The sequence below is a fragment of the Passer domesticus genome, chromosome 4, assembly GCF_036417665.1.
Source record: "Passer domesticus isolate bPasDom1 chromosome 4, bPasDom1.hap1, whole genome shotgun sequence".
NCBI classification, from domain to species: domain Eukaryota; kingdom Metazoa; phylum Chordata; class Aves; order Passeriformes; family Passeridae; genus Passer; species Passer domesticus.
Genome location: NC_087477.1, coordinates 78,770,131 through 78,788,185, shown reverse-complemented (window position 1 = coordinate 78,788,185; position 18,055 = coordinate 78,770,131). Strand labels below are relative to the sequence as shown.

At 43.0% G+C, this 18,055-nt stretch overlaps 1 protein-coding gene across 2 annotated transcripts; it reads right to left on the bottom strand.

The window, feature by feature from the left end:
- Positions 1 to 2,160: 2,160 nt before the first annotated feature.
- On the bottom strand, positions 2,161 to 17,742 carry SUCLG1 (succinate-CoA ligase GDP/ADP-forming subunit alpha). 2 transcript variants are annotated; one of them, XM_064419020.1, is made up of 10 exons: positions 17,595 to 17,664; positions 11,885 to 11,953; positions 9,036 to 9,139; positions 8,074 to 8,190; positions 7,355 to 7,567; positions 7,209 to 7,266; positions 4,831 to 4,914; positions 4,079 to 4,230; positions 3,355 to 3,543; positions 2,161 to 2,414 (listed from the first exon to the last, which is right to left on the bottom strand). In XM_064419020.1, exons 1-10 carry the CDS (start codon positions 17,644 to 17,646, stop codon positions 2,388 to 2,390), a joined length of 1,065 nt encoding a protein of 354 aa, XP_064275090.1. In that variant the 5' UTR covers positions 17,647 to 17,664; the 3' UTR covers positions 2,161 to 2,387. The 2 variants fall into 2 exon arrangements, with proteins under 2 accessions (XP_064275090.1, XP_064275091.1); XM_064419021.1 differs by lacking the exon at positions 11,885 to 11,953 and having other exon boundaries at positions 17,595 to 17,742.
- Between the last annotated feature and the right edge of the window lie 313 nt (positions 17,743 to 18,055).

Below are 18,055 nucleotides of genomic sequence, written 5' to 3'. Positions count from 1 at the left end.
GAAAATCAGCATGGCAATTAATTTCCCTGACCAAAATGAACTTACAGAATTCGTCTCTCAAAACTCAAAGTGATTTATGGACTGACATCACTGTCAAGTGTAGATCAAGAAACACAAAAAGGACTATTCCACAAAACATGGAAACACCAACACTGGCAGCATTTCTCTTGCACATAAAAACTCCCTGGGTTATACCAGATTATAGTTATATAGGTTAACTACTAGGTTGTAAAGTAGCAACAGCTTTAAGGCTCAACACTAATTTAAGTTTTGCCTTCAAAAAATGAGTAAATAAACAATTTTACAGATCAGATTACTCAAAATATTTACCCACAAGAACATATGGTACTAAACAGATGTGAAGGTTTTCCAAAGAGATGCTGTCATTAATTAGCTGATATTTGTCAAGTGCACATTTTTAGGCAGCAAGAAAAAACTGTGCAAACCAAATCTCTATCAAAGGTCAGGGTCCTTCTCCATCCTGAGGTGACATCAGTGCCAAGTTAGCACAAACTGCAGCTGAGGCACAGCACTGGACACTGCTGCAAACCTCAGAGCCAGGGGTGAATTGCTAAACCCATCCTCAGATCTCAAGACAGAAGAAAACACTTTCTCAGGGTGCAGCAATCACTGGAGTTTATAGCTGTCTTCTAAAATAGCTGGTGCCTCTAAAAGAGCTCCCAAGGAGCAATCCTTAGCAGGAAACTCCCTCCACCTCAGCTAGCCTGGAAGAGCATCTGTTACAGGGATGAAATTCAGGCAGTTCATCACAGAGCATTGCCCATCCCAAAGGGCACAGGCACAGCACTGCCATGAGTCACTCTGATTATCAGGCTCATAAGACTGGCTGCAATTCCCTGACACTCATTGCTGAGGAACTGCACTCTGGCACAGACTGAGACAATTTAGCAGTGCTATGTCTCTAAAGGGCACCCGTCAGTCATTTTGCTCCAGATTAAAACAAGCACCACCAGAAAACTGAGCAGATCTAGTAAAAAAAACCCCTTCTCTGCTGCCATAGGCTTTATCAAATGATTTACTGCTCAATGCTGCTTTCAGCTGTCCAGTGACAGGGTGTCAGGTTCATTTCAGTAAATCATGCCCAGGTGAACAATGCAGCACCTGGTCTCTGTGTCCCAAGGCTGGATCACCTGGCTGCTGCCAGACCATACATGCATGAATACACCTTCAGTGTGCAGAGATGTGACCTGTCCCTTATGCACTTCACCAGGGCTTAGCTCTAGGAGCTGCAGATGTCAGAACTGACACACCAGCTTGCTTCAGGAAGAGAAATTCCACAGGGATTTATTTGAGTAGGAAAACCAAGAACAGTTTTAAATAAATAACGACACGGGTTTTCGTAACAGCACCTTTATGGGACACAAGGTTAGCTTTAAACAAGTGCCAGGTTACAGGAACTTTCAGTCCTCTATATAAAGCAATCTGGGGTTTAATCCATCCTGATGAAACTTGCAACATTGATAGGCACAATACTTGGGCTATATCCACAGTAAAAAAAAAAAAAAGGGTTATCCATTACAGTGCTGGGAGTGGTTAACAAGAAAGTTACCTTATTATGTTATTTTCTAGAGAATAATAATTGTTCTCCACTATGTCCCATTGTTACTTGGACTTCAGAATACAAGCAGTGCAATGCTAGTTAATATAAAGTGGAAGTTAAGGTAAAGTCAGCTAGAGACCAAATCATCTTCATAGTTACAGACAATTTTGAATATATATTTTGCATGTGAAATTATATTAATTTTCATCAGTAACAATTCCATTTTATACACAACAAACAGAACTCCTTGCCAGTAGAGGACTGCACTGTGCATGGCTAATCAGCCTTGAAGAGAAAGTCTGGACCTCAGGCATATCCAGCTACGTGGATCAACACCAATCCCTCCAGATCCAGCAGCTTTGGTTTAATGGACGGAAACTTTGGCCTGTTGTTCAAAGGTACTGGCCAGCAACCAACGAGCAGGACTGGACTTCTTAAAAATAAAGCAAAGTGTGGTATGTGCATAAAGTCAGTGCCTTGATCCTTAAAAGCAGCTCTACAAGCAACTTCACCTTAAAAAGGGGCAGTGCTTAAGTTACAAAAGATTTTGTTTATGATGACCGAAGAAACGGCTCTGCTTCAGGAATTCAAAAGATGGATCAGATTTAGTAGTAGATTTATTAATTTGCTGTGATTTACAACAGGGTGACAACGTCTGAAACAAGGAGACACCAAAACAGGTTTAGCCAGGAGGTTTATGGCTTCCCAGTCAAATTCATTGACCAATGTCAAGACATTGGGGCAACTGAAGATTAGCAGACAGAAGATAAGCGGAGGCCGGGTGCTGCACTGGTGTTTTGGAGAAAGTATTCCAAAGTGTCTTCTCTTACAGCAATTTCCTTTTCTCAAACTCCTGCAAAGAGCACACAGATGTTACCAGCAGGGAAAACACAAAATGCTTCTATTACTCTTTTCTATTTCAAATTACTTTGTATGTATCTTAGGAAATCTGATGTTAAGGATTAAAAATTAAAATATAAAAAGCATGAAGTGTGCAAGTTAGGGGGAAATTAAACTGTGCATTCTCCCACCTCACATTAACAAGCCAGCTATGGAAAGCCAAACTGTAGTCACTGCCAGACTGTAATGCTGTCAAGGAATCATTTGATCCCAGACACAGCCTAATGGGCTTGAAAAACACCAATTCTGCATCAAAACTGCAGTAGAATCCTTGCAGTGAAGGACTTAAGCCAGGGAAGCAACAAAATCAACATTTTCATTTCAGTGAAGAAAAAGCACAACAAAGAAGGGAAGAATCCCACAGCAGTCTGTGGAGATCCTGTACTATACAGTCACCACAGGAAACAAAAAGCACCTAACAGAGCTGAATTATGCATCTCCTCTAGCTGTGAAGCAATCCCCTTTTTTGGATATGAATTAAGTAAAATGCAAATAATCCCATTCCACACCTCAGTTTTTCAGCAGCATATATTCAACCATAACTCTGAATTATACGCCAAGGCTCTCCTTCAAATACCCTATTAGGAAATAATGTTCTCATATTTTACATTAATTCAGGCTCTTTGCATCCAGAAAATAATTTCAACAAGTTGCTACGCTTGAAAGCAGAATGTAATCTCTTCTCTACTTTGCTACGTTTACTTTTCTATAAAACAATATTAAATAAAACTCTGTGCACATATCTTTTATGTAGCAATTTCAGCTTGTCCAGCCAATAGAGTTCTTATGTTTAAGCAAGTTCAGAGCAGCAGTGTCTGGATAAGAGATGGACTCCCAGCTTGTATTCCCTCAGGGCTTCTTGCTCTAGATGAGCCAAAGCCTGAGGAACCAACCTTGTAGATGGTGCTGCCCAGCTGAGCAGGGGACATGCTGACCACAACCCCTGCACTCTGGAGGGCTGCAATCTTCTCCTTGGCTCCCCCTTTGCCCCCAGCAATGATGGCTCCAGCGTGGCCCATCCGCCGGCCCGGAGGAGCTGTCAGGCCAGCTATGAAGGACACCACTGGCTTGGCATTGGGGCCCTGGAAGAGATAAATGTGTTATGTGGAGGAGGGTGAGAGGAAAAGCAGTTCCAGGTGGAAAATTGCTCATTTTGTTCATTTTTATTTTGTTAGTTTTTTTTTTAATTGTTCATTTTTTATTTCAATATCAACTCGCCGGGCAAAGTTATTAAATAGCTCACACAGCACAAAGAAGTGCCTGATTCCTCTCCTGATAATCATCATAAACCAGAAGCAAACAAACTTTAAATCTTTCTATAGACCCATACATACTAGAAAAAAAAAAAAAAAACCACTACAAATATTGTTACAGGAATAAAATTCTGAAGTTGACAATGCTCTCCCCTTCACTGAACCACAGAATATGCTTGGAAAGACCTCTAAGATCGAGTCCAACCTCAACACTCTTAATTTCAACTCTTTTTCTTTAAAAACCCCATGACTGTTTGTGGTTTTTGTAAATAGAGATGAGAGACTGAAATGAGCTTTCCTTGATGTGGCACAAGAAGCTGGCTAACTATGAAAGTGTCTGGAAGCAAGGTGTTTTAAGACTTACGGCATTATTTTCTTTCAAAAATGCTGCTGCATCTTCTTCAGCATTTCCTCCAATCTCCCCAATCAATATGATCCCCTCAGTATGAGGATCCTTCAGGAAGACATCAAGGCAGTCAATAAAATTAGTTCCATTGAAGGGATCACCTCCAATACCTACAAAAAATATTAAAACCACAAAAAAAGAGGATAACTCAGGATAAAGATATTGCACTTACAATTGAAGTTTAGAAGTAAATTTCAGCATAAGAGTATTCTCAAAGGCTCGTAAGACAGGCAGCTCTGAAGGCTCTACCCAAGTCAGAGCATGTCAAATTCCTGTTCCCCCACAATTCACAGAAAGCTCTGACACCTGAGTGTTCGCCTTTCAAACCATAAACCAAATGTTATGAACACAGCAGGCCCAATATGCCAGCTCCACAATTTTGGTGTATGAAAACTGAATTTACTTAACACACTCAGCTAAAAGCCTAAGAATGTCCTAATCCCTTACAACTAAACTTCTTGGGACAGTCTGTTTCCAAACTGACATCATATTTGCTGGCTGTTCTCTGTTCAAAGCTGGTTTTAAGGACCTGATGTGGAAATATTAACACAGAAGAGCTGTACTCTTCACAGCACAAAGGAATCCCACTTGTCAATACAGCTGCCATCCAGCAAATTCTACACTTGCAAAAAGGAATTATTTTGGATTTACACTTGTGAAGGAAAAGCAGATTAGTCCAGGTACAAGAGGCAGATTCTGAGGGAACCTACCAACACAAAAAGACTGCCCCAACCCAACTTGTGTTGTCTGATGAACAGCTTCGTATGTCAGGGTTCCAGATCTTGACACAATACCTTGAGGAAAGAAAAGAAGATAAACTTACCACTAACCCAGCACATAACCAGGAGCAGCTGTTCTTATAGTAATTAAAATCACCTCAGTAAACAACATGAGATTCCAGGTTTTCCAGCTGTCCTTGCCAAAACATTCTGTAAGATTCTTTCTGTACCATTTCTTGGTTTTCATCTTTTGACACTTAACTAAAGCTGCCCAGAAAGTCAGTTATGTTTTTTGTCATGCTAAAGTCTTACCAGAAAAGAAAACTGAAAAGCAAATAAAAGAACATACTTCTTATCTTGTATGTGAATAGCTGAAACAGAGTTGCAGCTCAACAGTTTAACTAAAGAATTCTGTACTAATCACATCCCCTGGCCCAATATGGCCAGGCACACAAGAGATCTTCCAAAACAGGAAAAGGCTGCACAAATTCAAGCTATCACTATTAAGGTATTTGTTGCTTCTCTACAGAACACACCTGGCATTTACATTACAATATCACAGGAGACCCAGTTTTAAATTCAGAATGGAAGGTAACATAGAGAGCAGGGGCCAAATATTTGCAAGGCTTTTTGTTCATTTTTTCAAGTCGAGACTTCTGTTAGTACTACAAAAGGAAAGGTTTCCAGGAAAAACAGACACCATCTTCCATCTACTTCAAGCCATATAACAAGGAGTATAACACATACATTGCATGAACAGAGGAGAAAATACGCCACTAGACTAAGAACCTTAGTTTTATCAACTATTTATACTGTTGGCCAGCTCAGATGTGCTCTAGCACAGGGTTTTTTCCTTGCTATGTTTGAAAAGGCCTCCCTGTTTACCACTAAGATCAGATTGCCTCAGAGAAGCTACAGATGAAAGTCCAAAGACTGTGACTATTTTTATACCTTGCATCACAGTATATTCAGATGATTATTGGATGCCTCACAGTAATAGAAAGCTGGAGAGCACATCACCAAAGGTCACATATTAGATGAAACTGGGAGGGTGGCAAATCCACATTTTTATTCCTTGATTCTTGGATCACCATTGAAAACATTTCCAGCAATGGCAGAGCTACTGGATTCAAGTTGTTAAATATTCTTTTGCACTTGATGTGCCTTGCATTCAGATTCTAATAACTTGTGTCTGCAACATATTTCTTGCATATATTTAGAAAATCAGAACAGAACTTTGATTCAGAAGGGAGCTCAGAGTAACACTGGTTGATGTTCCCTTTTCCAGTCATAGAGCAATGTCTCAGTGGTTTTTATAAAGGGCATAATTGCAGCCATTTGATTTTTCAATTCCAGGTTTATGGGTACTTGTGAAAGCTGGTGGTGGAACATGAGTGCTATCTTCCAGCATTCCTTAGGTGCAGTCTAGTCTCAAGCCAGAGTAGTACCATAGCAGAGGGAGCTCCTCATGATAATAAAATGCACTGAGTCCCTAGTTCAACAGCACTGAACAGGCTTTCCCACAACAAACACATTTTCCATCAAAAGAAAAGGTAATGCTACAAAAGGTACTACTGTGCTCGAGTGAAACTGGTTCCCTTGCTGACAGGCAGCAGCAGCATGTGCTGCTTACAGCAATATTTCTGAAGCTCTACCTAAGTACAAATGGACTTTTCAGAAAAAATCTCTCTACAGGTCTTGAACTGCATTATTTGAAAATAAAAAAAAATCAAGTTGTTATTTCTATAGTTTACAACAAGGAGCTGACAGAAGTCAGGACAAGAGACTTACATGTAACAGGGTGTGTAACTCATCACACACAGGGGCTGTGACCAATATTCATTATGAACAAGTCATTGCCTTCCTGCCCTTTACCACACTGCCTTAAAATTGGGTATATTTGTCACTTCCACTTGTGATGGTGTCATAGCTGTCTAAATTGTGTTATGAACTTCTCTCTAGTCTTTCTCTTTGCTGAAGTACTGAGTTCACTACATGAGAAGGATCCCAGCCCCAAGCAGCCAAGCTGGTGGAAGGAATAGTGCTGGAAAGCTTAGTGCTCTCAAATCTCAAGAAAAATGGAAGTTTCCTCAAGGCTCTCCTTTGAAGATACCAAGTCAATCACATTACCTACAGGAATTCCCAACTGCTTTGCCTCTACCATCAGCACCCAGTGTCTACTATGGCAGAATTCCAGATTTCAGCTGTCAGGATTGATAATGCTAAAATTACTGTACAAATTGAGGACAGAAAAGCTGTCCCACAGTGTTATCAACTCTCTCCAGGGCAGGATGTGCCTTGCCTCAGAGGAAGAACACTAGAGCACCAAACTAGTGTTTTAGATGACGCATAAATATTCAAAAACTCACCAATTCTTCCTTTCTTGTGAATGTGACCAGGCATGATACCAATTTTACATTCTCCAGGCTAAGGAAAGAGTGGGAGAAGTCAGATGGAACATTCAAAGCACCACTAGGAACAGTTCAGCCTTGGGCCAAAGCCAGAGGTGACTTACGTTGATGACCCCGGGGCAGTTGGGGCCCACCAGGCGGGTCTTGTTCTGCCGCAGCAGCCGGTGTTTGACGCGCACCATGTCCTGCTGGGGGATGCCCTCAGTGATGCACACCACCAGGGGCATCTCTGCATCGATGGCCTCGTTGATGGCAGCAGCAGCAAATGGGGGAGGGACGTAGATGACAGTGGCTGAAGCACCCGTTTGTTCTTTGGCCTGCAAGGGACACAAGAAAAAAAATACATCGTGTGTTTAGCGGGGCTGAAGAGAACGTTTGACAACAGGTCATTTAAAATACATCCATTCTCAGGCATTAATTAAGGATTTGTATTAATCTGCTATCATCTAAGCAAGTGTTAAATTCCCTGAAGATGGGGCACAACCAGGAAGTGAGAACTGACCACTGTCTGGGAAGGATCTGCCCTGTGATCACCATCATAAATGCTCTTACATAACAGTTTGCTAAAAATTCATCATGCACAGCAGAATCAATCAGAAACTAGCTGCATTCATAAAGCAAGTGTACCAGGCTCTGTGAACTTCACAGTGGAAGCCAAACTGGTGCCTGACCACCCTGAATGCTCCCTCTTTTACAAGGCTTCTGTTTCACTCTGTGCCCAGTGACATCCACGGCTCAAATATTTGTCCCTCCAGTGTGAGTCATGAAATAAGGAACCCTTCAGCTTTAAACTCTGTGCCCTCCAGTCACTGCTGCAAATTACCTCCTTCACAGAATTAAACACAGGCAGACCTAGATGAGTTTTTCCCCCTTTCCCTGGAGAAATTCCTCCAACTAGATTGGTGCCATAGTCCAATGCCTGCTGGCTGTGAAAGGTGCCCTATGAGAGACAAAATAAGTAAAGTTAGAAGCCACATAATAGCAAATAAAGTTAACCAAAAAGTTTGATGTTACCTATAATTCTGAAGGCAATTTATGCCACTGAAATTTGCAATAAGAAGGGAAGTTTTCACTACACATACATATATATGCATATACATAAAATCAGATATTTTGGCGAGTGCATCCACATGTTTAAATGCATTTGGAATACATTAATATGCTCTTTTTTTTCAATTATAGCACTGTAGTTTCATGCTCAAGGGTATTCTGTTGTGTGCTGCTAACACACCTGCAGACACAGCAGCCACAGTTTCTTTCCCACATTGAGTTTGGCAGATGACAAACACTACAGTGAAATAGAAATTAGCATGCTCATCCATGACTAGCTGATAGTTTTACAAAAGCAGCCTTCTCTGCCTGCAAATGTGTAAAAGAGTGAGTCTGAGAAAATTATTAAATATCCTGAAATAAAAACAGAAATTTAGTTCATAGGCATTGATATTGAAATGCATTTGTGAAAGAAGCACTTTGAAAATGGGCAGGTTTTTGCAGTTTTTTTGCAAACAGCCTTTTACAAAGAAACCCTTTCAGCTACATACAATATGAAAAACAAAAATGAAAAGCACTATAATAGAGATGACTCAAAACCAACTTTCAAGCTTGTGCACAAGTATTTGGGCCAAAGAATGTCAACTACAGTGCTGAAGGGACCTTCCTGATGGTGAAGGAATCCTACCAACACAGACAAAGGCAGTATATAATCAATTTCATACATAACTATGTTCTCTGAGCAATTAACTTTCTGACTGAAAGGCTGATAGAAAAAATTACTTATAGACATACCTGTTTGCCTGTAAAACCCTGACAGATAACCTTTGTGTTCTTGTTAACATACAGGTTTTTCCTGGATGCTGTGTAGGAGCAGTGTCGGACTCCATTCTGTTGAACTGGAGAGAAAAGAGAAGAGAGCACAAACCATTAATCCACTCCTTTGGTAGACTCTGAGTCAAAAAATGTCCTCCTAAGTACATATCAGTCAATGCTTGTATCAAAAAATCATGAGCAGCTCATGTTTTCAAGAAGTCTCAGTCAGTGCTTGTCAGGCTAAGACATTAAACACCTGTAGCTCACCTATTATGCCAATTACTCAATTTACTAGAAATTAGGAGAGGTTTCTCATGCTGAGTACTCAGTATCAGGATTCCTCCTGACAGAAACAACTTCTTAAGCACAGCTTTCATTTGCAATCAAACACATTTTTATCTTCTCAGACACTCTGCAAAGTGACAAAGCAGAGCTAAAATCCTGATAAAATCCAGAGGCTGTTACAACACTGGTACTATGTGACACCTCCTGTGAACAGAGCACAGTCCAGAGCAAACAAGGAGAGACACTGAGGAGCTCCAGGGTCCCTCAGCCCAGGAAAAACCTGATGCTATGTAAGACAGCAAGAGATCTTTTTCCAACAGATTCCTAGCTATGGCATCACTGCTGGACACACATTTGGGCTCGAGAGGAAACACAGCCCTCCAGATACTCCACCAGAGTGATTTTCAATTTAGTTCTCACAACTGTGCTGAGAGAAGAAAACAACACAACTGTAGAAAAAGAGCACAGTATGTGCTGGCAACAAAAAAGCCAAGGGGAATGGCTGCATCTGTGCTGAAGGGAAAGGAATGATGACAGCAAATGCACAGAATGTTACCACAGAAGAAAGCCTGAGATTAGAAGAGAGGGCTTCTGGTATAAATAGGATGCACACCTACATTTATTGCCATATGCTTTTTCAAACACCACAGTTTTGAGGGGATCAGAACCAATTTATTCCCTGCAAGTGTCTGACATAAAAACCTTAATTTATACATAGAGTGACCCTGAGAAGGCACAATCCTAATACAAGATCTCCCATATATACACCAAAATGTTACTATTTACTTCAGCTCTCTTCAAACTTTAGCAACTAAGACTTAAGAAAGTAACTAGTGCAGTTGAAATCAAAATAACACACCCTGAATCATGGTCCCCAGACTGTTCCATATACATACTCAGACACATCTGAACAAGAGAACATTTTTTCCTTTTTCTCTTTTTAGGAAGGGAGTAAAAGCTTTTAAGGAGAAAGAAGCAAAAAAGTATCTTTATGATAATACACAAAATTTGTTAAGGTGCATTATTAAATTATTATAATAACAGAACGTCTATGGGTTAGTAATCTGCAGAAACTTTTTAAGATCCACATACACACACATTTCCATCACAGAGCTTCACAGTTCTCTCTTGCCAACTAAAGTTTAGTGCTACATGGCTTTTATGCTTCAGTTGTATTCAAAGGAGTGAACAGAAAAACCAAACCATGCCAGAACCAGCCTACACACATCAGTGCTACAGCTAAACCTAAAATCCTTACTCCATTCTTAGAAAGTGCTGGCAAACCCAGGGTTTAACTCCAGCCACCTTCTGCTGTTCTTTAAGGAGCTGCAGCAAATCCTCAACTTTACACAGACACAAAGTAAAACTCCATACAGAAAGGAACAGACTAGGATGCAGCAAACTTGTGAGGAAAGTGGTAAAACTGCACCTCAGCTTAGTGACCTTCAGGGTTTTAACCTAAATCACAACAAATACCGTTGCAGAGCTCGTTATGCCAGGAAACAGAAAGCAGTAACAGACAAAATCCACCTGAAATCCTCAGGAAAAGCCATAAAAACAAACAAATAATTGTATGCTGGGCTGCATCCAAAGCAGCGTGGGCAGGGTGAGGGAGGGGATTCTGCCCCTCTGCCCCACTCAGGTGAGACCCCACCTGCAGAGCTGTGTCCAGCTCTGGGGCCAGCACAGGAAGGATGTGGAGCTGCTGGGGTGAATACAGAGAAGGGCAGGAAGTTGATGAGAGGGATGGAACTATGAGGATGCTATGAGGAAAGGCTGAGAGAATTGGGATTGCTCAGCCTAGAAAAGAGAAGCCTTTGGGGTGACTCAATTCCCTTCAGTATCTGAAGGAAACTTACAGGAAAGATAGAGCAAGACTATTGACAGGGGCATGTAACGACAGGATGGGGGGAATGGCTTCAAAGTGGAAGAGAGCACATTTAAATTGGATATTAGGGAAAAAAAACTGTACTGTGAGTGCGGTGAGACCCTGGCACAGGTTGTCCAGAGCTGTGGCTGCCCCATCCCTGGATGGATAGGGCAGGAGCTGGATAGGGCTTGGAGCAACCTGGTCTAGTGGAAGGTGTCCCTGCCCATGGCAGAGGGTGGAACAGGATGATCTTTAAGGTCATCTTCCGAGCCAAAGCATTTTGTGATTTTATGATTTTAAGAAAATATATCTAAGGTTGAGATTTAATGAACAAAGGCTACCAGGCTGGCTGTGGGAGGGGAGAGAGAAGCCACTGCTACAGAAGACAGCACAGGATGATTTTTGTCCTAGGCTGAGGACTTGGTCTTCCTAGGCAGGGCTGTAAGGCCCTGCCTGCAAAGGCACATCTGGTGAAGAGCAGCCTGCCTCCAGCAAAGGAGAGGCAAAACAAAACCAGGAACAGCTGGAATGCTGGTTAGGAGAGCAGGGAATGATCTACCTGAGCCCAGCCACTCAGAAAATCCCTCACTGTCAGGAGATGTGCCTGGGTGACACCCAGCCCTGAGGACAGCAGAGGATGATTCCCTTGAGAAGGAGCTGTTACAGTCCTTACCACCAGTGAGGCCTTGGGGAGAACACTCCAGGCTTCCAGGAGAATGGCAATGACTGTTTGAAAATGGGCCTGCAAGGGGAAAGAACAAACAGGCAACATAAACTGACTCAGATCTAAGTTTTATAGAGCCTGTGCCCAACCACTGGCAAATCCACCTGCAAAGTAAGAGAGGGATGCTTGCTAGCCACCTGTCATTGAGCAATTTCTGTACTTTGAAAAAAATAAAAATCACAGAATGGGTCAAGTTGGAAGGGATTACAGTGGGTCACCTGGTCCAACCTCCCTGCTCAAGCAGGGTCATGCTACAGCACATTGCACAGGATTGTGTCCAGATGTTTCCTCAGTATCTCCAGTGAGGGAGACTCCAGTGCCTCCTTGTTGATGACAAACTCACAAATAGTCACAATTTCTCTACACCTTACAGCAATTGTACATTCCCAGTTCAACTGTTCATTCATTCAGATCAAGTTTCAGATTTTTATAACTTTGCACAAAAATGTTTTTGAAAGCTTAAGTTTGCCAATCCTCCATTTTCAGAAGACAGTAATAATATATTTTTCAAGGATAAAAAGCTTTTGAGCATTTTCTAAACTATCAAAAAAAATTTAGGCACTTATATCTAAACAGCAGCTTAAAATTTAAGCTTTGTATGGATTTACCCTTGAAAACCATGTGGTTCTTACAGTATGGCCTTGCTTCAGAGAAAATACAACTGGTTCAAAAATCCTGGCTGTAGATTTGAGCCCTGTGCTGTCTCCAGAGGCAGGCAGCTTAGCATGGGCAAATGTCTGGAGAGCAACATATTTTTGAAGTGATTTATGGGAAAAAACCCTAAAAATCACCTTGCAGTCTCTGGGCTGGATGAGTCTGAGTTTCTGGGGTTTTTCAAATGATACAGTTCTGTACTTGTGTTCCTGGCCCTGCCTGCAGCAGCAAGGTTTGCCCCAGTTATCAGCAGAGGGGGAGCAGCAGGGCCATGGGTCAGGATGAGGTTCTGCTCCACGTGGCACAAACAGCAAGCCCTGGGTGCAAACAGCTGGCAATTTCAATAGTTAAAGACAGATCCAAGATGAGAAGGAAACAGGTGGAAAGTGGAAATGGCATGCCCAAGTTCACAGCAGGTATGAGTCAGAAATAGAAGCCAAGTCTCAACTTCCACCCAGGACCTGCTTCACAACTTCCAAACCCATCCAGACAATTGATTTTACTACCAAAAAAAAAAAAATCTGGGTGCTTAGGTCTTCATGCTGTTTCATGAAGGCTGGAGGAAAAAAAAATTTTTTAAATGTTCCTTAGCTGTGAACCAGCAAGGCCAAACCCATTGGTGATGCTATTTTAATGCTCACATCTAAATTACAGGCCAAAGGTGAAGGCTCCAGATGAAGTCCTAGAGCATAAGGACAAGTCTTATCAAATCAAACTCTTCCCAAAAGCACAGGGAAAAATGTTACATTCTGTCAAGTCAGAGTTCTAAAATAACATTACCATGTCCAACAAAGGCCTGTAATAGACTTTTAACAAAGTGTATTAAAAATAAAATAAGAGACTGGACAATCTTTCCAGACACAATATTCATTTCTGCCCCACCCCTGTTCAGTTTGTGGTTTAAAAATAAAGTTATACAAATAACAAGATGATTTATTTTGGCTTTTCAGTACTTTAATTTCTACTTAGCTAAAAAGTGAGATGTACTGTGGCAAGAGCCTGCTTTGATCCATTGTAAAGGAAAACAGTTATGAAAAGTGCTCAAGTACCCAACCTCTGCTGTCTCAGGGGATTTGAAAAGCAATATCTAAATTTAGCAGTGGGGCATAAGCCTGTATATGGAACACCAGCTGTTTTAGTCAAGAAACCTTATTAGAAACTAAGGGACAGAGTTACTCCAACACCTTACACTGCTCCTGGTTCCTCTGGCATTTCCAGGCAACGAGGCCCCAGCCAAGAGCAGAACTCACTGCAGGACAAATAACTGGAAAATCTACCTCATTTACCTCTTAGGAAAAAATCTCACAATCCCAAGGTTCAAGCAGGACTTAAAAGTTCACTTGTGCATTACAATTAACAAGCCTTTCTAGAAAAATACCCTATTATTAATCATGGAGTCCAAACAGGAATTTACATGTTAAAAAGAAAACTGATCCATTCAGCGGGTATGTTAAAACACACAGGGTATTTAAATACCATTTACACTGAGCTTTCAGGCCCTCCTTGAGCAGCAACACCTCTCAGGCTCAAATGTAATTTAAAACAATGCAACTCAAGCTACATTTCATGGCATCACAGAATGGTTTGGGTTGGAAGGGACCTTTAGAGTACATCTAGTCCAAACCCTTCTCTATTTGGGTTGTTCAAACAGTGACAGCACAGATCCTAAAGGCTGAATCTCTTCTTCACCCAAACTATACAAAGCTCAGAACTTACTATTTTCAGGGCTTCTTGTAGGATTTCCTATGGACACAAATCCAATCAAAATGTCTCCCTCTTACCCATATTTACCCCAAACCAAAAAAATAAGGAAATTTGGAAGCTGAGGTAGCATCTGAAGCTGCTCATAAAAGAAGCCCAGTATAAGAGGAAGGTGAAACAGCAAATTCCTCTCCACGATGACCTGAGCTGACACCTACATTGCCAGAAGACTGAAATTCTTCCTCTACTGCTCCTTGAAATACCCACAGAACTTGGGAGATGAAGGAAGATATCCCCTTTCTTTTCTATTACCTATTTAAGGAAAGAAGAATAAGTGAAATTCTTCCTCTATTGCTCCTTGAAATAGCCACAGAACTTGGAGATGATGGAAGGTACTCCTTTTCTTTTCTATAACCTATGTAAGGAAAGAAGAAAGCCTTAGAAATCATAGGAGCTCCAATGTAAGTGGGGAAAATGGAGGCCAGTGTAGGGGAAGCTCAGGGAAGGACTGAGGTATGAGTAGTGCTACTTAAAATGCTGTGTCTTTCTTCCACACACACATCCCAACCCTCCCTCTTTATCTCCCATCAGTTATGGGCCTTCAGCTTGCTCCTCAGAGCTCCTTTCAATGTTTTCTACAAGTTTAATTTACATTTTTATGACCATCTCCTTTCTCCTTCCTCTGCCAACAAATGCAAGGCCTGAGGAAGACACAACAGGAACAGTTGTGGGGAGCTCCTGACAGTGCAGAGGAGCACAAACCCATCCCCAGAACTCAAAAGTGATCAGTTACATTAGCAGAAGATGCTCCTTGAAGACAAAGAAATCTTCATGCTATTGAGGGATTGTTCAAAACATCCTTTAAGAGGATTATGCACTCCAGGATTCCTGTTTATCAGTCCTCAGGCTCTCCCCTCTCACCCTTCCCTTGCCAAATTCCTGTTAATGATGGAAACCCAGATCTGTGACCATGAAATAGGAGTTGAGGAATTAAGTCAATTAATCAGGCTGCAAAGGGCAGATGCAATGCCTCCACTACACCCGTCACATTAAAACAAATCTACAACCAGTGGGAAATGACATTCAGAAACATTTCAGTTCTTCCAACACATCTCTCTTTTCTAATCCAAGTCATCTCCTCAGTACAAATCCACTACTTCCTGCAAGCCAACAAGCTGCTTTTCCCCAGGGATCCTCCACCAAGAATGTGAGCAGGTAAGGGTTTGTGAGCTTTCCTCCCTCCACACTGTTGACATAAAAACAATTAAGGAATTCTTCAGTTTGGGTTGTTATTTCTGCAGCAATCCTTTGCCAGGGTTACTCACATAATTACTGTAATCTTTTAATCTAAGAGCTCTCCAAAGCCTTCTAACACGTCCAGGACATGGAACCCCTAATCCTGACTCTCCAGTCAGCTCAGATGCCTACAAAAACTCTTCAAGGGTATGGGCAAGCACAGATCTCTCCTAATGCTGTCCATACACCAGCTGTGCTCTGAGCTGACCTTTGAACAGCACTCACCATTTACTGACTGATTTCATACTCCATTTCCACAGCTTTCTCATCTCAACCTTAGGGATACACACCCTGCATGTTCCTTCAGCAATGCACCAACAAAAACAAGGTTTGCATCTCTTTTGCAACAGAACACACTGGGCACTCGTGATTTCAAATCACGCAGAGAAGCAGATGTTAATTGTTAGTGAAAATGTACATACAAAGCACAAATTTAAGGTTTCAGCAGTCTTTAAAGGGTAAAGAGTATCAAGCCAAAGATTTCTAATGAAGGACTATTTCATCTTGCAGGAGTTTCTGTAAAAGACTTCATGAACAGCTGCATGAAGACACTTCTTGAGCCACTTAGATTTCTTCCTCCTTTCTACCCTCCAAAATAATTTTAGTAACTATTCCCTGAATCTCTTACTGCTGTTTGTAAAGGGAACAATGTGGGGTTTTAATACATAAAACTGCACCCAAGAGTAGCTTTGCTGGGAGTATAAATTGAACTAAATTGGAAGGTGCTACATTCCCATCTGTTCCCCTCCATCAGAACCAATTCTTACTGGGCCCAGGGGAGCCAATTCAAAAAGATGAAGTGGCAGAAATTAACAGCACAAATAGTTTTCTGATCTTGCTTGTGGAGAACAAGAGGCAGGAATGGATACCCACCTGGACAGTAGGTGTGCCACAGAAACTACTCAGAGCAGCCTGGGGTTGTGAGATCACATTACCTGACCTGCAAGTCACCATCCCACAAAGACAAAAACACTTTGTGTGCAGCCAAATGACGAAGGTTTAAGTTCGTTCATTCATTTTCAGCTACAAGAACCACATTAATGCACAAATTTCTCTGTTTACATTCCTAGTAACTGCTCTTGTGCCTGGGCATACCCACACTGATCTCACAGAATGGTTTGGGTTGGAAGGGACATTAAAGACCATTTCATTCCAACCCCATTCCATAGGCAGGGACACCTTCCACTAGAGCAGGCTGCTCCGAGCCCCATCAGCCTGGACTTGAACATGTGCAGGGATGGGAGCCACAGCTTCTCTGGGAAACCAGTTCCAGTTTCCTCACTGTAAAGAATTTCTTCCTAATATCCAATCTAAACTTACTCTCTTTCACTTTGAAGCCACTATCCTTTTTCTATCACTACAAGTCTCCTTTTCAAGAGGATGCAGCCAAAGAAAAAGCACTCTGGAAAGAAGAGAAAAAAAAAAAAAAAAGGAGGGAGAAAAGCACTTTATTTTTCATTGTGATGTTCAGAACAACACATATTAAATGTTTCGAGCTGAAGTACTAGTCTCAGACTGCTGGCATTCTCCAAAAAGGGACGCCTACAACCTTATCCCTGGCAACAGAAAGAACTTTAGCAAGCTGTGCTGAAACCACAGGGTAATTCAAGGCCCTCCAGAGGCCTCCAGCCCCAGCTCCACGGGCTCCCGCCGGCCCTTGCCCTTCGGAGTCTTTCCGGGGCTACAACGCCGAGAAAACCTCCCCGTGCGGCCGCCCACCCTCCACGGGAAACTTCCCATTGCATTTACAGGCAGCTCCCTGACAGCCAGGCGTGCCCTGCCCCGCTCCTGCCCGCTCCCAAGGCCCAGCGATGCCCGGAGCAGCGCCGGCAGCAGCGCGGGCTCCGCCGGGCACAGCCCGAGTCCCGCCCCGCTGCCCGCGGGCCGAGCGCGCCCGGCCGCGCTCCGCCGTGACCTTGCCCGGCCCCTGCCCTGCCCGGCCCGCCCGGGCCCCGGCGCTGCCCGCGGCTCCCGCGGCGGGGCCGGCAGGGCTCGTCCCGGTACTCACGGCGGAGGAAGCGGCCGAGCAGGCGGGCGGCGGCGGGGCTGCAGCGAGACATCGTCCCGTCCGCAATGACGGCGGCGGCGGCCCCGAACTCGGCCCGCCCCGGCGGCGGAAGCGGCTCCGCGCGGCCTTCTGGGGGTTGTAGGCACGGGAGCCGTGAGGGTGGGGAAGGGTTTTGGGATCACCGAGTCCAAGCTGCCCCCGGCATCGCTGTGAGCACGTCAGTCTGTCCTCAAACACCGCCAGGGACGGGGGCTGCGAGGGGCTGTGGACTCACTCAAAGACAGGGAGGCCCTGCAGAGAGACGTCAGCAAACGTGAAGGCTGGGCAATCACCAACCATGTGAGGTTCAGCAGGGAAAGTGCCGGATTCTGCACCTGGGATGGAGCAACCCTGGATGTAGGGACAGACTGGGGAATGAGGGGCTGCGGAGCAGTGCCAGGGAAAGGGACCCGGGGCTCCTG